General features: G+C 44.6%; 1 protein-coding gene across 1 annotated transcript; it reads right to left on the bottom strand.

The window, feature by feature from the left end:
• Window positions 1-4,722: 4,722 nt before the first annotated feature.
• On the bottom strand, window positions 4,723-6,326 carry LOC123042265 (uncharacterized). The gene is made up of 2 exons (XM_044464750.1): window positions 6,163-6,326; window positions 4,723-6,076 (listed from the first exon to the last, which is right to left on the bottom strand). Exons 1-2 carry the CDS (start codon window positions 6,258-6,260, stop codon window positions 4,831-4,833), a joined length of 1,344 nt encoding a protein of 447 aa, XP_044320685.1. The 5' UTR covers window positions 6,261-6,326; the 3' UTR covers window positions 4,723-4,830.
• Window positions 6,327-23,262: the final 16,936 nt, after the last annotated feature.

The raw sequence follows: 23,262 nt of genomic DNA, 5'->3' as shown, positions 1-23,262 counted from the left end.
ATTGGAGTTATAGTCGTATGTAAAATGGGTCAAGGTAGTCGGAGAGCTCGTGATCTTCATCATATTGCTTGTCTTATGGCATTAACCCTTCGATCACTGCGATCGCGGCGAACGCCCAACATGAGCCACATTGTCAACCTTTGCGGGGAGGTCGCTGACGACGATCACGCCCTATGTGAACCACTAGTACGTCTCATTGGCCTCCCTGGAACAACCGTGGGTACGGCCGGCATCATTCTTTTAATGTGCACTTTGCACTGTAGGGCTGAAGCCATTCAACTGAGCTTGTAGGGCACTCTGCCTTGGTTAAAGGCGAGTATGCTTCGAGCATTGTTGTTGACGACCAATTTCTTTCTTAACAATACAATTGTCAATTGCTAGGCTAACAAGGATGCTTTGTTGTTTAAATATCCTCATATTACTGGAAAATTCGAATCTGAGCCCAAGCTCATCTGCACCTGCGCTCACGAAAAAAATCAAAATAAATACTAGAAAAATTCAAAAAATTCCAAAAAAATTGGGGTGGTGGAAAATTTGATGCGTGAGGTACGCTCCAATTTTCAAAACATTTGGACTTCTGTGCAGCTCTCAGCAAAAAAGACAAACTAGAGGTCTGTAAAAATGTGTACTGTTCATATATTGTTCTGGTCTGATTTGTCTTTTTTGCTGAGAGCTGCACAGAAGTCCAAATGTTTTGAAAATTGGAGCGTACCTCACGCATCAAATTGTCTACCACCCAAATTTGTTTTGGAATTTTTTGAATTTTTCTGTCTTTTTTACGATTTTTTTTTGACCAGGTGCAGATGCACCCGGGCACCGAAACGCCGTTCTCGGAATTCTGAAAGTGTATAATACTGGAATTCTTAGAAAATGCAACAAGTATCCTCAGATTAAATATCAAGTTCCTTGCTGATTTTTTTACTAGATATGCTCATTTCTCAGTGTGGCTGGCGAAGTTTTGTTTGTTGACGTGCACCAAAATTTGGTCATGTCATGTTTATACGAACTCCTATGAGCTTGGTAGTTATGATTTATCGCTTTTTCCAGCTAAACAATATGGTTATGTTGCTATTTTATTTTCTTTGCAAAACAGGTTTTTAAGAAAAATCTTATGATACTGATTTCTTTTTCTCAGTAGCCTTAATAAAATGCGCAATCCGCACAACCGGTATGCAATTGTAGTATGATTGCTAGCGTAGGCCTAATCTGAGAGGTAAACATTGTAGTAGTCAGCACTCAGGAGTGTGAGGGGTCACTCCTCCAACCCTATCTCTCTCACATACTATTTTTTACGGAAAAACTTCCAATCTATTCATTTTCAATCATGGCAGTACAATGAATACCAGAAATAAAAATTACATCCAGAATCATAGACCACCTAGCGACGACTACAAGCACCAAAGTGAGCCGAAGGCGCGCTGCCGTCATCGCCCCTCCATCGCCGGAGCCGGGCACAACTTGTTGTAGTAGACAGTCGGGAAGTCGTCGTGCTAAGGCCCCATAGGACCAGCACCCTAGAACAGCAACCGCCGCCGATGAAAAATAACGTAGATCGAAAGGATCCAAACCGAAGGCACACGAACGTAGACAAACAACGACGAGATCCGAGCAAATCCACCAAAGATAGATCTGCCGAAAACACACCTCCACACGCCCACCAACGATGCTAGACGCACCGCCGGAACGGGGGCTAGGCGGGAAGACCTTTATTCCATCTTCAGGGAGCCGCCTGTTAGAGTTGTGTCTAATATAGTGTACAAGGTAGGTTACAATTGGACTTGTAGTTGTATCGTGTTTACATAGGATGTGGAGTCGTGTCCTAGTAGGACACTTGTATCCTAGGCCTCTCTTATATAGCGGGGGTAGACACACGATGTAACATATGCCAACATAATAGCACCGGAACGCAGGGGAAGCCGGCACATGTGCCGGTGTTCAGGGCGACCGGGTGCGGTATTGTAACGGTGTCACGGGGAGGAGCGCCCGTAGTCAAGCCCCGGGGATGTAGCCATATTGGTGAACCTCGTTAACAAATCTCGGTGTCGTGCCTCGTGTGATTGCTTGATCCTCGGATGATCAACGGTATGCCTCGGTTTTATTCTAACAAGTGGTATCATGAGCTAGGTTGTTCGGAGGTTACGGATCGTTGATCTAGAGGAGAACACGTGAAAGTTGTCGACGAGATCTTGCAAGATGCAATATGTGCGATTGGAGATATGGCTGTGGTTGTCGTGTCGGTGGATCCACGAGGTTGATCCGAGCGGAAGATTTCATGGAAGACAACATGTATCGTGTTTGGAAAAGAGCAATCGGGCAGTGTTCTCGGCGAGATCGGAAAGCAACGGCGACAGCGAGACGGATCGATTCATACAGGCAGGCGGTGCACGAGCGTATCACAGCTGAGGCCCAGGCGAAGAGCAGGCTGGCTCGGCCCAACTTGGGCTGCTAAAGGGGCTGAAGCGAGAGGCAGATGTGCATGGAGCAGGCTGAGAGCGAATTGATCAGGAGCTATCCGTTCGTTTGTCCAGAGCCGAAGGCATCGTGACGATTTGTTTGTTGAAAAAAAGAGGCCGAGTCCTCAGGTGACACAGAGGCAAAAGGAATCAAATCGGGTTGAAGAGATCCATTGTCTTGTGCATCCATCGGGCTTAGACAAAGCAATTAGCTAGCTTTGGAAGTTGAAGCCAATGAGACAAGTTCACGTAAAGCAAAGGCTAGTAGTACATGAAGCAATCAGGTTCTGTTTGTGTACGTCGGTACTTGGGCATTGCGTGGGAAGCTCGTTATTCACAAGGTCAGCTATACGAAGAATCCTGACGCCATCGGGCATCGGGTTTGAGGTGGAGAAGTTCAACAAAACTGAAAACCTTGGGTTATGGCAGACATGGGTGAAAATTTTTGACACGACATGGATGCTTGAAGGCGTTGCAGGAAGTCATGTCAGCTGAGATGAAATTATCTTGTGACGGATGGAAATTCGCAGAAGACGATTTGGGAGCCTCGAGCGTGTCATGCAGTCGGAGGAGTTCGGCTGGGTCGGACTAGATAGTCTGACGGATCGACGTGAGTCGGTTGGTACAGAAGACGGTGATGGGATCGGCGAGGACGACATAGGAGCGTGATGCTGATGGTGACCGACTTCTGGAGCGTGGAAACACGTGGCGTAGGCCCAAGGGCTTGTGTGGCTTCGACAAGACTATGACGCGGGGTTGATTCAAGGTGTTGTACACATGGAGCTTGAAGTCGACGGGGCGTGAGGATGGACTGATCATCTACCATGGAGTCATGTTGAAGGTGGAGCTGGATTGATGGGCTACGATGTAAGTATCTAGGGAATCGAAGCCTATTGAGCAAGGGGGAAAAGCGAGTGACATGCAGTTTGGACTGGAGCCCAGTGGTCTGATGGAAGCGTGAAACTCGTCATCGGTCGGTGATGATCGGTGGTACTCTGCAGTGGGGGTTGAGTGGTGTGGTTTCGCAACCCTTGAGACTCGACCGGGACAGCGGAGGCTCGACGCGGTAATAGCGGCGAGGCGTGCGGTACGCACGGAACATGGAGACGGGCATGGCTCTGGTGGTCATACATGTGGTGAGACAACTGCGAATTTGACTCGAGATGACTACAAGCAATGATGAAATTCCTTCAAGTTTCAGACAGGCGGTCAAGAAAGGAGCGGTGATGTTGAGTTCAGGTAACTCTTATGTGTGACATCCAATATGTGAGTTGTTCACTTTCATGCAGGTCAGTGATCAGCGTGTGATGGTGTTGGACTGATACTCTGGAAGTTGGGAGCGCAAACTAGAGTAATGTGGAACTTGATTTTTGCTCGAGTGTTGATTGTGGTCAAGAAAAGGAGGGACTACAAGTTGCAGCTGGAGTCACATGGAGTCTTTGGAGTAGCAGTGGTACTCATGGGATAAGCTCAAGTCCAATGTACATGGAAGTTTGACGCATGGACAAATCCAGAATGGTGGAATATATTCGCCAAGGTGGAGTTTGTTAGAGTTGTGTCGAATATAGTGTACAAGGTAGGTTACAATTGGACTTGTAGTTGTATCGTGTTTACATAGGATGTGGAGTCGTGTCCTAGTAGGACACTTGTATCCTAGGCCTCTCTTATATAGCGGGGGTAGACACACGATGTAACCTATGCCAACATAATAGCACCGGAACGCAGGGGAAGCCGGCGGCATGTGCCGGTGTCCAGGGCGACCGGGTGCGGTATTGTGACGGTGTCACGGTGAGGAGCGCCCGTAGTCAAGCCCCGGGGATGTAGCCATATTGGTGAACCTCGTTAACAAATCTCGGTGTCGTGCCTCGTGTGATTGCTTGGTCCTCGGATGATCAACGGTATGCCTCGGTTTTATTCTAACACCGCCGCCGTCTCGCCTTCCTGAGTAGGACACAAACCCTAACAAGATTGAAAAAACGACTAAAAACGAATCCCTCCCGCCGGCCCTTGCCAGGATCCACCGCGCCTTCATGTCCCTAGGATCACCGGAGACGAGGCGGACCTGCACCGGCGCCGGCGAGAGGCACGAACCCTAACTTTCTTTCTTCCTCTCCCACACTATTATCCGCCGATGTGCTGCCTCCGGCACCGCTCTTGCATTTGTGTGCATCTTCAGCTTGGGCCCTCCATAATGAAGCCAGAATTGCTGGCCAGCCCCAACCGTAAGATCGATTGTGCGGACAACAGTAAAGTAGCAATTCTGGTATAGTTTAAGCAACATAAGAAACTGATCATCAACGGTAGGATAGCAATTATAGTACAATTAATCAGCTTCATAAGAAATCGAGCAGAACTATTGGCTTTGGCAACCCATATATTACACAGATTTGATGTGCACACTAGTCGGGCCATGGCGCGCCTGTCGTTCACTGTGATGACGACGCTGCTTTACAATGATCTTCGAACCACATACGTAGCGAGACACGTGGTCGATGACGCTGCATGGCCGGGCATCACCAATGTAGACTCTGCTGTGGTGGCCATATGAGAGACCAGTGGGCCCAATGGCGCTCCCTGACCGGGCATGGCCGTAAAGGAGGCGGCAGGCCTCAATTCTCGGCGGGTCAGCAATGGTGGCGTTGCACAAGTAAACGGTGTCACCAAGGACATGAGAGAACAGCCCGGCGGGCAACAACAGAGCACGCCCTGGCCCCAGGTGGCTTGGTGTGCCGACGAACAAGGCACGTCCACCAAACCCTTGTTGCATGGGCAAGGTGATTCCCGCTTCCAAATCCACCCGGTGCGCCTCGTAGCCACCTCGAAGAGGGTTCTTACTGTCCAACGGGATCCGACGCGCCAAAACCAGCTCCCCGCCATTGTCCACTAGTTTCATGGTCCGGTCGTACCACACATTAGTAGAACCCAAATCGCCCAGTCCGGCCGCCACCACCAGCCGCGGCTGCCGCTGGCTGGTGTCCAGCGCCATGATGGCCTTCTCGGTGACGCAGTAGAAGCGGCCTGCGAACGGCAAGGTTGCAATGATCATGTTGTCCCATATGTGGTGCAACCGCGTCCACTGCTTATCGCCGGGCTTGGCGGTGGCCAGCCAGGTCCCGCCAAAGTAGAGGGCCACGGTCGAGTCGTCGGCGAGACCGGCTCCAAACACTTGCAGGAACTTCAGTGTGTACCCGCTGGTACGCTGTTGGCTGCTCGCCGTGTACTGCAGCGTGGTTGCGTCCGGGAGGCTAGTAAGCTGCCGGGTGAGCGGGTTGAGGAGGCGGATGGCGTAGGTGCGCCTGTCGCACAACACGACGAGGCCGTCGGAGGTGGTCCCGAACACGTGCTGGTAGCAGAGCTCCGGGAGGTTCACCTGGAGGCGCTCCCCGGTCGAGACGTTCATGAAGGTGCGGCGCTTCCGGACATCGCCCATGGTTTGCGGGAGCATGATCCACCGCCGGGGGTGGAACCGGCGGTCCAGGCTGCCGTACCCATGCGGGGAAGCCGTGCAATGCCGCCACGTCCGGCACACCATGCGGAAGCGGAGGTAGTCGGCAACATCGTCCGCGAGGACACGCTCGGCGATCAGGCCTGCAGGCCCGGCGATCAGGTCTGCCCAGTCCCTCCTGCAAGCCCCATAGTACGATAGAATACCATCAGGTGAGAAGAGATATTCCCGTCATTGATCGGGGTAACAGGAGCTCCACTTTACCAGTTAGGGTCCATGGGGATCCCGGCGATGCGTGCACGCTTTTCTTGCCGGCAATACGTTGCGACGACTTGGTTAGGCAGCCCAGTGCTCGATGCCATGTTGTTCCTGCAAGACTTGATCTCTGCCGCCGTAGTGCGCCTCAGATCGGAAGCCTGTTTGGTAGGCGCTGGGGTAAGATTGCGGTCTTTTATGGGTTACCTATGTGAACGAGTCCGTAAAAACTCTTGACTCCCGAACAGGCATACCTATATGGTCCAGAAAATCCGCTCGAAAAAACCTAGATATCTGTATCTATACCTATTTTACTTTTTATTTATATATTTTGTGTACTAGTTAAAAACTTAATATTTTTGGTTCGTCACATAGTTTTACAGAAAACTCACTTACCTTTTAGAAAATCAGCCCGCATTCCATCGTACGCGTAAGCGTTGCTTGCTTCAGTTTTTTTTTGAGTAAAACTGCACCTTTTATTAAAGGTTCACACACATAGGGATACATATAATTTCCGGCATACTAGTAAGCCACACGTGGCACCCGGGAGGCAGAGAGGCGGCTGCCTTAGGGTCCTGCTTCGGGCCTGGGCCACGACCTCGCTTTGGTTCCTGCACACCCATCATGCCTCAACCGAGAGCAACTATCAGCGAGTACTCCTTCAGAGCCCTCGCAAGGGTCACTCTCCGTGGGTTGGGAGCGCGTTATTTGGCATGCTCTCAGCCGCCGTCACATGTCGCGCTTCAGGAGCCTTCGAATTTTATTATTTCTTTATTTCTCTGTAGCGTTTTCGATTTTTATATGATTTCTTTGCATTTTCTGCTTTCCGGTATTTCCCCGGCTAATCTTAGGTTTTGGACCCCCAAAAAATCGAATTTCTTTTTGCGCGAAAAGCATCTTTTTTTTCCTTCCGCGATAGGCACAGATTTACTTCTCGTGGAGCCATAGAGCCATGCACTATGACGTGCTTGCCCCTTGACTGGAGCTGGCGTGACTGTGTCAACATTAGTCGATCTGTCACGGAGCAGCGGATTGCGTTGACCAAGTAGGTTCTTCACGGGCCGGAGATGGTGATGTGCCTTTTGTGCGTCAGTTCAGGCTACGTTGCCTCTTGAGTCAACAGGTATGGGCAGGGTTCTCTACGGCGAGGTCTTGGTCGGCGGTGATGTGCTCCGCCGTCGGTGTTGGTCCTTGTGGTGACCACCTCGATATGCGATGACAGACTCATTATGGAGTGTGGTGACCACCCAAATGTCTTCGTGAAGGTTCCTCTCTTCAGATTCGGTGGTTGACTTCAGCGGGGAGATGCACACTATGGACGGATTTGATGCAAAGGGATGGTTGATACGTCTCCGTCGTATCTATAATTTTTGATTGTTCCATGCCAATATTATTCAACTTTCATATACTTTTGGCAACTTTTTATATTATTTTTGGGACTAACATATTGATCCAGTGCCCAGTGTCAGTTTCTGTTTGTTGCATGTTTTATGTTTCGCAGAAACCCAATATCAAACGGAGTCCAAACGGGATAAAAACGGACGGAGAATTATTTTGGAATATTTGTGATTTTTGGGAGGAAGAATCAACGCGAGACGGTGCCCGAGGGGGCCACGAGGTAGGAGGGCGCCCTCGACCCTCGTCGGCAGCCCGTAAGGCGGTTGACGCTCTTCTTTTGCCGCAAGAAAGCTAATTTTATGAGAAAAATCTGTGCGAAAGATTCACCCCAATCGAAGTTACGGATCTCCGGATATAAAATAAACTGTGAAAGGACAGAATCTAAGAACGCAGAAACATAGAGAGACAGAGAGATAGATCCAATCTCGGAGGGGCTCTCGCCCCTCCCACATCATGGGAGACAAGGACCAGAGGGGAAACCCTTCTCCCATCTAGGGAGAAGGTCAAGGAAGAAGAAGAAGAAGGGGGGGGGGCTCTCTCCCCCTTGCTTCCGGTGGCGCCAGAGCGCTGCCGGAGGCCATCATCATCACCGCGATCTTCACCAACACCTCCATCATCTTCACCAACATCTCCATCACCTTCCCCCATCTATATTCAGCGGTCCACTCTCCCGCAACCCGTTGTACCCTCTACTTGAACATGGTGCTTTATGCTTCATATTATTTTCCAATGATGTGTTGCCATCCTATGATGTGTGAGTAGATTTTCGTTGTCCTACCGGTGATTGATGAATTGCTATGGTTGGCTTAATTTTCTTGTGGTTATGTTGTTGTCCTATTGTGCCCTCCGTGTCGCGCAAGCGTGAGGGATTCCCGCTGTAGGGTGTTGCAATATGTTCATGATTCACTTATAGTGGGTTGCTAGAGCGACAGAAGGTTAAACCCGAGTAAGGGGATTGTGCGTATGGGATAAAGGGGACTTGATGATTTAATGCTATAGTTGGGTTTTACCTTAATGATCTTTAGTATTTGCGGATGCTTGCTAGAGTTCCAATCATAAGTGCACATGATCCAAGAAGAGAAAGTATGTTAGCTTACGCCTCTCCCACATAAAACTTGTTATCGGTCTAGTAAAGTAGTCAATTGCTTAGGGACAATTTCACAACTCCTACCATCACTTTTCCACACTCGCTATATTTACTTTATTGCTTTTTATCTAAACAGCCCCTACTTTTTATTTAAGTGTTCTTTATTATCTTGCAAACCTATCCTTTCACACCTACAAAGTACTTCTAGTTCCATACTTGTTCTAGGTAAAGCAAACGTCAAGCGTGCGTATAGTCGTATCAGTGGCAGATAGGACTTGTGAGAATATTTGTTCTACCTTTAGCTCCTCGTTGTGTTCGACACTCTTACTTATCGAAAGAGGCTACAATTATCCCCTACACTTGTGGGTTATCAAGACCTTTTTCTAGCGCCGTTGCCGGGGAGTCATAGTGTGGGTTGAATATTCTCGTGTGTGCTTGTTTGCTTTATCACTAAGTAATTTTTATTTGTTGTTCTTAGTTGTTTTCTATCTTTAGTTATGGGTAGGAAACGCAAAATACCAAAAAAATTAGTTGTACCTACTGTACCAATAGTTGAAGAACCACTCAAAGTCTATCACATTTCTGAAGCTTTTTACTTGGATCATCTTTGATCCCTATGTGCTTGTGCTGAAACCCCAACTAGTTTAGTTAAGGGAAAAATCTTTAGATGAGCATGCTTGTTATGTGCGACACCTTATATCTGAAAGAGGAAAACTGTTACTGGATCAAATTCATCATTTGCAATGCTATGCTTGGAATTTATGTGAAATTTATGATGTTACTTGTTATTCTGAAAATCCTAAGAAACACCTTCCCTACCAATGTGAGTTTATGGATAATGAATCGTATCTTCGTATGCTAAGGGTGTTTATAATTACTATGATGTTCAACAAATTGAAGAATTTGTTGCTTTTAAGGGTGCTTATGAAATTGCTTCTTTAATTGAAAAGTATGATGCTACTCTCTACAAATCTGAAAATTTTGCCATACTTGAATATTGTTATGATAATTATGCTTCTAATGCCTATGTTAAACCATATATTGAGGGCTTCTCTGCTGTCCAAGAAGAGACTAATATTTTACAGGAAGCTATGGAAGAAGAAATTGATAAAACTGTGAGCTCATTGGATGAAAAAGATGATGAGGAGAGCGAAGAACAAAAGGAGGAAGAGCGGATTAGTTACCCGTGCCCACCTTCTAATGAGAGTAGCTCTTCAACTCATATATTGTTTAATTCCCCTTCGTGCTTACCGAAGGATGATTGCTATGATGATTGTTATGATCCCATTGATTCTCTTGAAATATCCCTTTTTGATGATGCTTGTGGCCAAGATGCCAATATGAATTATGCTTATGGAGATGAACTTGCTATAGTTCCTTATGTTAAACATGAAATTGTTGCTATTGCACCCACGCATGATAGTCCTATTATCTTTTTGAATTCTCCAAACTACACTATATCGGAGAAGTTTGGGCTTATTAAGGATTATATTGATGTGTTGCATTTCACCGCTACACATCATGATTTTGATAGATATAATATGCATGTGCTTGCTGCTACTACTTGCAATTATTATGAGAGAGGAACTATATCTCCACCTCTCTATGTTTCCAATATGATAAAATTGCAAGAAACTGGTTATAATATGCATGGCCTTTACTTGGTGTGCATGAATTGTTATTTTATGACATGCCGATGCACAGGAAGAGAGTTAGAATTCGTTGTTGCATGATATATGTTACTTTGTGCTCACTACTAAGTTACAAATCATTGTTAATAAAATTGGCTTGGATATACCTTGGGATCCGAGTGGATCCATTACTTGAGCACTTTATGCCTAGCTTAATGGCTTTAAAGAAAGCGCTGCCAGGGAGACAACCCAGAAGTTTTAGAGAGTCATTTATTTCTGTTGAGTGCTTTTATATAGTTTAAAAACAAAAAAAATAAAGAGGAGAACCCAAATCTTTTCAAAAAGGAAAGTGAAATTGAGAGAGACAAGCATTGTTGAAGTGGGAGAGCTCCTTGAACTTTGTTCATGCTCACGGAAACTTTGTGAATCTTAATTACAGAAACTTTTCATCAAAAACCCCTTGTACAATTCCATTGTATTATAAAAATAATGTGCCAAGGTTTGCCTTTAGGATGTTTACAATGCTTGTTGGTTTGTACGGTGCAAGACAGAAACTTTGGCTGTAGTGCGCGATTTTAAATTTTTTACTGGAACGTCAAATGGTTCTGATTCTTTATGCCCTATCTTGCTATACAAATTTTTTATTTTACCTAATTTTGGTAGAATTTTTGGGGTACAAGAAGTATGGTGAATGTTCAGATTGCTACAGTCTGTTCTGTTTTTGACAGATTCTGTTTTTGATGCATAGTTTGCTTGTTTTGATGAATCTATCAATTTATATTAGTGGATTAAGCCATGGAAAAGTTATATTACAGTAGACAAAATGCAAAAATAAAATATGAATTGGTTTGCAATAGTACCTAGAGTAATGATTTGCTTTATTATACTAACGGATCTTACCGAGTTTTCTGTTGAAGTTTTGTGTGGATGAAGTGTTTGATCGAGGAGGTCTCGATATGAGGAAAAGGAAGAGAGGCAAGAGCTCAAGCTTGGGGATGCCCGAGGCACCCCAAGTAAATATTCAAGGAGACTCAAATGTCTAAGCTTGGGGATGCCCCGGAAGGCATCCCCTCTGTCTTCAACAAGTATCGATATGTTTTCGGATTCGTTTCGTTCATGCGATATGTGCAAGTCTTGGAGCGCCTTTTGCATTTAGTTTTCACTTTTATTTTATGCACCATGCTGGTATGAGATAGTCCTTGGTTGATTTATAGAATGCTCATTTCACTTCACTTAAATCTTTTGAGTATGGCTTTATAGAATGCTTCACGTGCTTCACTTATATCATTTGAAGTTTGGATTGCCTGTTTCTCTTCACATAGAAAACCGCCATTTGTAGAATGCTCTTTTGCTTCACTTATATTTGTTAGAGCGTGGGCATATCTTTTGTAGAAAGAATTAAACTCTCTTGCTTCACTTATATCTATTTAGAGAGATGGCAGGAATTGGTCATTCACATGGTTAGTCATAAAATCCTACATAAAACTTGTGGATCACTGAATATGATATGTTTGATTCCTTGCAATAGTTTTGCGATATAGTGATGATAATATGTGGGGGGTACTAATAGATGGTTGTGTTTAGTAAGGATTTTGGTGTTGGTTCGTGATTCCCGAAGCATGCACGTATGGTCTACTAACTATGTGACCAAATTGGCGCGCATTGTATTTTGATTGTTTATCTTTGCATGAAGGTCGGGGGCGTGATGGTTAACTCGTACCGACCTCCCCCCTAGGAGTATGCGTGTAGTACTTTGTTTCAAGGGCTAATAGATTTTTCCAATAAGTATGTGAGTTATTTATGACTAATATTGAGTCCATGGATTATACACACTCTCACCCTTCCATCATTGCTAGCCTCTTCGGTACCGTGCATTTCCCTTTCTCACCTCGAGAGTTGGTGCAAACTTCACCGGTAAATCCAAACCCCGTGATATGATACGCTCTATCACACATAAGCCTCCTTATATCTTCCTCAAAACATCCACCATACCTATCTATCATGGCATTTCCATAGCCACTCCGAGATATATTGCCATGCAACTTCCATCATCATCATATACATGACTTGAGCATTCATTGTCATATTGCTCTGCATGATCGTAAGATAGCTAGCATGATGTTTTCATGGCTTGTCCATTTTTTGATGCATTGCTATGCTAGATCATTTCACATCCCGTTACACCGCCGAAAGCATTCATATAGAGTCATATCTTTGTTCTAGTATCGAGTTGTAATATTGAGTTGTAAGTAAATAAAAGTGTGATGATCATCATTATAGAGCATTGCCCCATAAAAAATAAAAAATAAAAATATATATAAAAAGAGAGGCCAAAGAAGCCTAAATAAAAAAGGGGGCCAAAGAAGCATGCCCAAAAACAAAAGAAGAAAAAAAGGGAAAAAAGAAAAGAAAGGGGCAATGTTACTATCCTTTTACCACACTTGTGCTTCAAAGTAGCACCATGTTCTTCATATAGAGAATCTCTTGAGTTATCACTTTCATATACTAGTGGGAATTTTCATTATAGAACTTGGTTTGTATATTCCAACGATGGGATTCCTCAAATGCCCTAGGTCTTCATGAGCAAGCAAGTTGGATGCACACCCACTTAGTTTTCAGTTTGAGCTTTCATACACTTATAGCTCTAGTGCATCCGTTGCATGGCAATCCCTACTCCTCGCATTGACATCAATTGACGGGCATCTCCATAGCCCATTGATTAGCCGCATCGATGTGAGACTTTCTCCCTTTTTGTCTTCTCCACATAACCTCCACCATCATATTCTATTTCACCCATAGTGCTATATCCATGGCTCACGCTCATGTATTGCGTGAGAGTTGAAAAAGTTTTAGAATACTAAAGTATGAAACAATTGTTTGGCTGACACCGGGATAGGCATGAGGGGTACCTTGCGTCTATATGATTTTATAGGGATAATTTTCTGAAGCATTGATATTTTGAAAGACATGATTGTTTGTTGGGATGCCCTAAGTATTGTTGTTTTTATGTCAAATGATAGACTATTGTTTTGAATCACTCGTGTCTTAATACTCATGCCATGATTAGATTTATGATCAAGATTATGCTAGGCATTCCACATCAAAAATTATCTTTTTTATCATTTACCTACTCGAGGACGAGCAGGAATTAAGCTTGGGGATGCTGATGCGTCTCCGTCGTATCTATAATTTTTGATTGTTCCATGCCAATATTATTCAACTTTCATATACTTTTGGCAACTTTTTATACTATTTTTGAGACTAACATATTGATCCAGTGCCCAGTGCCAGTTCCTGTTTGTTGCATGTTTTATGTTTCGCAGAAACCCAATATCAAACAGAGTCCAAACGGTATAAAAACGGATGGAGAATTATTTTGGAATATTTGTGATTTTTGGGAGAAAGAATCAACGCGAGACGGTGCCCGAGGGGGCAACGAGGCAGGGGGCGCGCCCTGGACCCTCGTGGGCACCCCATAAGGTGCTTGATGCTCTTCTTTTGCGGCAAGAAAGCTAATTTTATGAGAAAACTCTGGGCGAAAGATTCACCCCAATCGGAGTTACGGATCTACGGATATAAAAAACGGTGAAAGGGCAGAATCTAAGAACGCATAAACATAGAGAGATAGAGAGATAGATCCAATCTCGGAGGGGCTCTCGCCCCTCCCACGCCATGGGAGACAAGGACCAGAGGGGAAACCCTTCTCCTATCTAGGGAGAAGGTCAAGGAAGAAGAAGAAGAAGGGGGGGGGCTCTCTCCCCCTTGCTTCCGGTGGCACCGGAGCGCTGCCGGAGGCCATCATCATCACCGCGATCTTCACCAACACCTCCATCATCTTCACCAACATCTCCATCACCTTCCCCCATCTATATTCAGCGGTTCACTCTCCCGCAACCCGTTGTACCCTCTACTTGAACATGGTGTTTTATGCTTCATATTATTTTCCAATGATGTGTTGCCATCCTATGATCACTACTAGGGAAAAGCCTAGCAGTAGCGCGGGTTTTAGGCCTATCAGTAGCGCGGGCAGGAGCGCTACTGATAAGGCGCTACAGCTAATGATTAGCAATAGCGCGCCTAGACCCACTCTACTGCTAAATTGACTTAGTAGTAGCGCTTCTTCAGAACAGCGCTACTGTTAATTAGTAGTAGCGCTTCTCCTTTTCCGCGCTACTACTATTATTTAGTATTTTATTTCTTTTTTATTTCATGTTGTATTCATACACCTTTACACAACTTTTCATACAACATGAATTTAGAGATTGTTTTTACATCATAATAAGTTATTACATCATGGGGTGAAAGAACCGTGGACTAGTTTCAAGTGGATGTCCATCCACTTGAAACTAATCCGCGGTTCTTTCACCCAATGATATAATAATATCATCATCATCATCATATCATTAACAACTTATCATCATAATACATCATTGTCATATAACACCTCCTCAAGATCATCGTTTTCATCAATGACATCACATAGCAAATTGGTCACTAGTCGTAATCACAAGTACTCCTCATTATCAACTCTAACACATTACCACATAATAAACATATTGTACGTCATAGGACCTATTACATTCGATTGAGACCTACTACATTTTCTAAGGTAAAATAGCAAAAAACAAGATAGCCCCTGACTCTCCATTATGGAGAATGGAGATTAGCCTGTCTCCAATTCTTGCCTTTCGCTGAATGTTACTTCCAAGAACCTCCTTGCGAATGTCCATACATTTCTTCCATTCTTTGATGAACATGTGTTCACGGGTTTTAGAAATCCGATATGCACAGGTGAGCTCCGTAGATTTACCTGGCAGTATGTTCAGAACTGAGAGGCGACCATGCAGAGACATCAGATGAGGCACACAATCCATCGGGAGTTTCTGTTGAAAAACATAATAATAACTTCGTAGTTAGCAATGATGTACTAGTTTTAGAAGTATGCAAAAGATGCACGGATGTCGTAATAGTAAAAAATCTTACCAGGGTATCTCCAGAGAAGTTACCGTGGTTCAACACATGCACTAGTGGCACGTATTCACCATAATTTGGAGGAGTTCGATAATAGTTATTGTAATTCTCAAGAAGAGTACAAAATGCGATCAGATGATTTTTCTCCTTATACGTTAATTCGGTGCCATCGGTGTAGTGGGTTTTATCTACCATCTTCCGCACAGTCTTTGAAGAATCAAAATAAGCTGTCAATGGAAATAAGCTATCAACTATTTTGAAATAAACAATATAAATTAGTTAATAACTATGTTTGAGAAACTCACATAGCGGTACAATCGGAAGCGTATCAACAAGGACCCAAATGTCCATATTGTCTTGCTCGATGTCAGGATCACCAAGATCCATGGTGACAATCATACCCTCATAAAAACCATACATTTTGCAAAGTGCTTCCCAATTTTGGCAACCAAAATGGGTTACGCTCTGAGCATTGCACAGATTTACTTCAAAATCCATATCATGATGGGTCCTTAGGTGTATTTTCTTTGTTTCGAAATTTTCATGGTCTTCAAAACCCATCCTCTCCAAGACATAGCGTCTTGCATGGCATGGGATAAGCTAGTCGAATTGTAAAATATGAAAATTAGACGTTGAAATAGTTGAAGTCATGCTTAATTACGAAAAAAACACTTGTCGTTGTTGCGTACCGTTTCACAATCGAAGGTCTCCTCGAGCTTAATGCTGAAGCGCCGATCTTCGTCCAGCCGAACGAACCTGTCGCACATACCTCGATCGTCGTGGCACCAGCTACACTCCCCCGGGAGACTGTCGTCGTCCGAGTACGACATTTCCTACATTCATAATTCAAAGATTAAACTTGTACATATTCTAGCACAAGTCATGCCAGAATTCACGAAAAAATCCGGCATGACCTTTGCTAAAAAAGGACATATCGAGCGCCTGAAATTTGCCGGAACGGAAATTAATCAACACTCCGGCAAAACATAGGCCACTCGGAGATGTAAACTGAACATGAACGGCCACTTGGGCAACCACATATCCTATTTGAGCAACAACACAAGATATACAAGGATATTTGGCTGGTCTCACCTCGATGTCGGAGGGGGTCGGTGACTGGGACGACGGCGGGGATGTCGGAGGGGGTCGGTGACGGGGACGACGGTGGTCACCTGAAACCATATAAGTTATCACTAATACATCCCGAATAATTGCTTAAACTAAAAAATAACAAGAAATATGACATGTTCAACTAGTTTTATTAATTCAACTAGTTCTTACTAAATATAAACTTACTATAAATAGAAAAAAACTAGTTCTTTCTAAAAATAAAGTAGTTCAACTAGTTATATTAATTATCTTACTAAAAATACATTAGTTCTATTAATTCAACTAGTTCAACTAGTTTATTAATTTACTTACTAAACTAGTTCAACTACAACTAAAGTAGTTCAACTACCACTACTACTACTAAAAATCTAGTACTAACTAAGCAACATCTAGTACTAGCTATGAACCCTAAATTAAAATCTACTACTACTAAATCTAGTACTAACTAGTGGCAGGGGGTGGGGGGCGACGGAGAGGTAGCTAGGGGCGGCGAGGTCGAGGGCGGTGGGAGGAGGGCTGCCGGCGGAGGAGGGAGGAGGGGCGGCCGCAGGCGGAGGGAGGAGGGCGGCGGCGGAGGAGGGAGGGGCGGCCGCAGGCGGAGGGAGGAGGGAGGAGGAGGGAGGAGGGACGGAAGGAGGGGAGTACCTCGGCGGCGGACGGACGAAGGCGGCGGCGCCGGCAGCGACGCACTACGACGATTATCGGCACGCGCAGGCGAGAGTGAGAGTGTGAGTGAGGGCCGGTCGTGCGCGTGGGGATAAGGTAGGGATAGTTGTAGCGCGTTTGCCAAAACGCGCTACAGCTAATCTGAATAGCAGTAGCGCTTTGCATATAAACCGCTACTGCTAAGTGTAACTATACAAAAAATACGTCAATGCAAAAATACATTGGCCATCAATGATCTTTTTGTGTACAATCTGAATTGTCAATATGAGTCCCCTCCTGTAGGAACCAGAGGGGACTCATATTGCGGCCACAAATTTTACACATAAAGTTCAGTAAAGACCAACTGGTTGTGGTAGTTTTAGAAATAACATATTTAAGGTGGTAAACACCCTGTTCACGGAGCGAGGTGGGACTAAACTTGTGGGCTGATCTTAGCAGTAGCGGTTTTCCTAGAAGCGCGCTGCTGCTAACTTCTATAGCAGCAGCACTATTCAGTACAGCGCGCTACTGCTATAACTAGCGGGGGGGGGGGGCGAGGTCATGGCAATTATAGCAGTAGCGCGGTTTTGGTGGACGCGCTACTGCTATTTTCCTATCAGCAGCGCGTTTTGGTTAAACGCGCTGTTGCTAAATAGCAGTAGCGTGGTATTTTGAGGAGCGCTGCTGGTAAGATTCTGTGTATAGGCTTTTCCCTAGTAGTGGATGTCTGAGTAGATTTTCGTTGTCCTACCGATGATTGATGAATTGCTATGATTGGTTTAATTTGCTTATGGTTATGTTGCTGTCCTATTGTGCCCTCCGTGTTGCGCAAGCGTGAGGGATTCCCGCTGTAGGGTGTTGCAATACGTTCATGATTCGCTTATAGTGAGTTGCTAGAGTGACAGAAGCTTAAACCCGAGTAAGGGGATTGTTGTGTATGGGATAATGGGGACTTGATGCTTTAATGATATGGTTGGGTTTTACCTTAATAATCTTTAATAGTTGCGGATGCTTGCTAGAGTTCCATGTTGGAAATATGCTCTAGAGGCAATAATAATTTAGTTATTATTATTATATTTCCTTGTCCATGATAATCGTTTATTATCCATGCTATAATTGTATTGATAGGAAACTCAGATACATGTGTGGGTACATAGACAACACCATGTCCCTAGTAAGCCTCTAGTTGACTAGCTCGTTGATCAATAGATGGTTACGGTTTCCTGACCATGGACATTGGATGTCGTTGATAACGGGATCACATCATTAGGAGAATGATGTGATGGACAAGACCCAATCCTAAGCCTAGCACAAAGATCGTGTAGTTCGTATGCTAAAGCTTTTCTAATGTCAAGTATCATTTCCTTAGACCATGAGATTGTGCAACTCCCGGATACCATAGGAATGCTTTGGGTGTACCAAATGTCACAACGTAACTGGGTGGCTATAAAGGTGCACTATGGGTATCTCCGAAAGTGTCTGTTGGGTTGGCACGAATCAAGACTGGGATTTGTCACTCCGTGTGACGGAGAGGTATCTCTGGGCCCACTCGGTAGGACATCGTCATATTATGCACAATGTGACCAAGGAGTTGATCAAGGGATGATGTGTTACGGAACGAGTAAAGAGACTTGCTGGTAACAAGATTGAACAAGGTATCGTGATACCGACGATCGAATCTCGGGCAAGTACTATACCGGTAGACAAAGGGAATTGAATACGGGATTGATTGAATCCTCGACATCGTGGTTCATCCGATGAGATCATCGTGGAACTAAGCCAACATGGGTATCCAGATCCCGCTGTTGGTTATTGGTCGGAGAGTTGTCTCGGTCATGTCTGCATGGTTCCCGAACCCATAGGGTCTACACACTTAAGGTTCGGTGACGCTAGGGTTGTAGAGATATTAGTATGCGGTAACCCGAAAGTTGTTCGGAGTCCCAGATAAGATCTTGGATGTCATGAGGAGTTCCGGAATAGTCCAGAGGTAAAGATTTATATATAGGAAGTTCAGTTTCGGCCACCGGGAAAGTTTCGAGGGTCATCGGTATTGTACCGGGACCACCGGAAGGGTCCCGGGGGTCCACCGGGTGGGGCCACCTATCCCGGAGGGCCCCATGGGCTGAAGGGGCGTGGGAACCCGCCCCTGGTGGGCTGGTGCGCCCCCCTTGGGCCTCCCATGCACCTAGGGTTAGAAACCCTAAGGGGTGGGGGCGCCTCCACTTGGCTTGGAGGCCAAGCCACTCCTAGGGCAGCCGCCCCCCTCCCTAGATGGGATCTACAAGGGGCCGGTGCCCTCCCTAGGCCCCTATATATAGTGGAGGGGAGGGAGGGCAGCCGCACCTGAGTCCTTGGCGCCTCCGTCCCTCCCGTGACACCTCTTCCTCCCCGCTTGCGCTTGGCGAAGCCCTGCCGGGATCCCGCTACTTCCACCAGCACGCCGTCGTACTGCTGGATCTCCATCAACCTCTCCCCCCCTTGCTGGATCAAGAAGGAGGAGATGTCTCTCCCAACCGTATGTGTGTTAAATGCGAAGGTGCCGTCCGTTCGGCGCTAGGATCATCGGTGATTTTGATCACGACGAGTACAACTCCATCAACGCCGTTCAGTTGAACGCTTCCGCTTAGTGATCTACAAGGGTATGTAGATACACTCCCCTTCCCCTCGTTTCTAGATTACTCCATAGATTGATCTTGGTGTTGCGTAGAAAATTTTAAATTTCTGCTACGTTCCCCAATAGTGGTATCAGAGCCAAGTCTACGCGTAGTTTCTATGCACGAGTAGAACACAAAGCAGTTGTGGGTGTCGATATTGTCAATTTACTTGCCGTTACTAGTCTTATCTTGATTCGGCGGCATTGTGGGATGAAGCGGCCTGGACCGACCTTACACGTACGCTTACGTGAGACAGGTTCCACCGACTGACATGCACCTGTTGCATAAGGTGGCTAGTGGGTGCCAGTCTCTCCCACTTTAGACGGATCAGATTCAATGAAAAGGATCCTTATGAAGGGTAAATAGCAATTGACATATCACGTTGTGGTTTTGCGTAGGTAAGAAACATTCTTGCTAGAAACCCATAGCAGCCACGTAAAACATGCAAACAACAATTAGAGGACGTCTAACTTGTTTTTGCAGGGTATGCTATATGATGTGATATGGTCAAAAGAATGTGATGAATAATATATGTGATGTATGAGATTGATCATGTTCTTGTAATAGGAATCACGACTTGCATGTCGATGAGTACGACAACCGGCAGGAGCCATAGGAGTTGTCTTAATTTATTGTATGACCTGCGTGTCAATGAACAACGCCATGTAATTACTTTACTTTATTGCTAAACCGTTAGCCATAGTAGTAGAAGTAATAGTTGGCGAGACAACTTCGTGGAGACACGATGATGGAGATCATGATGATGGAGATCATGGTGTCATGCCGGTGACGATGATGATCATGGAGCCCCGAAGATGGAGATCAAAAGGAGCAAAATGATATTGGCCATATCATGTCACTTTTGATTGCATGTGATGTTTATCATGTTTATGCATATTATTTGCTTAGAACGGCGGTAGTAAATAAGATGATCCCTCATTAAAATTTTAAGAAAGTGTTCCCCCTAACTGTGCACCGTTGCGAAAGTTCGTTGTTTTGAAGCACCACGTGATGATCGGATGTGATAGATTCTAACGTTTATATACAACGGGTGTAAGCCAGATTTACACACACGAAACACTTAGGTTGACTTGACGAGCCTAGCATGTACAGACATGGCCTCGGAACACAAGAGACCAAAAGGTCGAGCATGAGTCGTATGGTAGATACGATCAACATGAAGATGTTCACCGATGATGACTAGTCCGTCTCACGTGATGATCGGATACGGCCTAGTTGACTCGGATCATGTAATCACTTAGATGACTAGAGGGATGTCTATCTAAGTGCGAGTTCATAAGATGAACTTAATTATCCTGAACATAGTCAAAAGGTTTTTGCAAATTATGTCGTAGCTCGCGCTTTAGTTCTACTGTTTTAGGTATGTTCCTAGAGAAAATTCAGTTGAAAGTTGATAGTAGCAATTATGCGGACTAGGTCCGTAAACTGAGGATTGTCCTCGTTGCTTCGTAGAAGGCTGATGTCCTTAATGCACTGCTCGGTGTGCTGAACCTAGAACGTCGTCTTTGGATGTTGCGAACATCTGACATATACGTTTTGATAACTACGTGATAGTTCAGTAATGTTAAACGGTTTAGAGTTCAGGCACTGAAGACGATTTCGAAACGTCGCGAAACATATGAGATGTTTCAAGAGCTGAAATTGGGATTTCAGGCTCGTGCCCACGTCAAGAGGTATAAGACCTCCGACGAGTTTCTTAGCTTGCAAACTAAGGAAGAAAAGCTCAATCGTTGAGCTTGTGCGCAGATTGTCTAAGTACAACAATCACTTGAATCGAGTGGGAGTTAATCTTCCAGATGAGATAGTGATGTTTCTCCAAAGTCATTTCCACCAAGCTACTAGAGCTTCGTGATGAACTATAACATATCAGGGATAGATATGATGATCCTTGAGCTATTCGCGATGTTTGACACCGCGAAAGTAGAAGTCAAGTAGGAGCATCAATTGTTGATGGTTAGTTAAAACCACTAGTTTCAAGAAGGGCAAGGGTAAGAAAGGGATACTTCATGAAACGACAAATCAGTTACTACTCGAGTGAAGAAACCCAAAGTTGAACCCAAGCCCGAGACTAAGTGCTTCTGTAATAAGAGGAACGGTCACTGAAGCAGAACCACCCTAGATACTTGGTAGATGAGAAGGCTGGCAAGGTTGACAGAAGTATGTATTGGACATACATTATATTAAATGTGTACTTTACTAGTAATCCTAGTAGCAGCAGGGTATTAGATACCGGTTCGGTTGCTAAGTGTTAGTAACTCGAAATAAAAGGCTACAGAATAAACGGAGACTAGCCAAAGGTGAGACGATGATATGTGTTGGAAGAGTTTCCAAGGTTGATGTGATCAAACATCGCACGCTCCGTCTACCATCAGGATTGGTGTTAAACCTAAATAATTGTTATTTGGTGTTTGCGTTGAGCATAGACATGATTGGATTATGTTTATCGCAATACGGTTATTCATTTAAGAAGAATAATGGTCACTCTGTTTATTTGAATAATACCTTCAATGGTCTTGCACCTAAAGTGAATGGTTTATTGAATCCCGATCGTAGTGATACACGTGTTCATGCCAAAAGATATAAGATAATAGTACCACATACTTGTGGCACTGCAATTTGAGTCACATTGGTATAAAACGCATGAAGAAGCTCCATGTTGATGGATCTTTGGACTCATTCGTTTTTGAAAAGTTTGAGACATGCGAACCATGTCTATTGGTGTATACGCATGAAGAAACTCCATGCAGATGGATCGTTTGGACTCACTTGATTTTGAATCACTTGAGACATGCAAATCATACCACACGGGCAAGATGACTGAAAGGCCTCGTTTTCAGTGAGATGGAACAAGAAAGCAACTTGTTGGAAGTAATACATTTTGATGTGTGCAGTCCAATAAGTGCTGAGGCACGCAGTGGATATCGTTATGTTCTTGCTTCACAGATGATTTGAGTAGATGCTAAGTATATTTACTTGATGAAACACACGTCTGAATTATTGAAAGGTTCAAGTAATTTCAGAGTGAAGTTGAAGATCGTCGTGACAAGAGGATAAGATGTCTATGATATGATCATAGAGATGAATATCTAAGTTACAAGTTTGGCACACAATTAAGACATTGTGGAAATTGTTTCACAACCAATACCGCCTGGAACACCATAGTGTGATGGTGTGTCCGAACATCATAACTGCACCCTATTGGATATGGTGCATACCATGATGTCTCTTATCGAACTACCACTATCGTTTATGGGTTAGGCATTAGAGACAACCACATTCACATTAAATAGGGCACCACATAATTCCGTTGAGATGACACCGTATGAACTATGGTTTAGAGAAACCTAAGCTGTCGTTTCTTAAAAGTTTGGGGCTGCGACGCTTATGTGAAAAGTTTTAGCCTGATAAGCTTGAACCTAAAGCGGATAAATGCATCTTCATATGACACCCAAAACAGTTGGGTATACCTCCTGTCTCAGTTCCGGAAGCAAAATGGATTGTTTCTAGAATCGGGTCCTTTCTCGAGAAAAAGTTTTTCTTGAAAGAATTGAGTGGGAGGATGGTGGAGACTTGATGATGTTATTGCACCATC

Source organism: Triticum aestivum, chromosome 2B (assembly GCF_018294505.1).
Source record: "Triticum aestivum cultivar Chinese Spring chromosome 2B, IWGSC CS RefSeq v2.1, whole genome shotgun sequence".
In the NCBI taxonomy this organism is placed as follows: domain Eukaryota; kingdom Viridiplantae; phylum Streptophyta; class Magnoliopsida; order Poales; family Poaceae; genus Triticum; species Triticum aestivum.
Note: the sequence above shows the minus strand (reverse complement) of the source record. Positions and strands in the feature narration are given on the sequence as shown.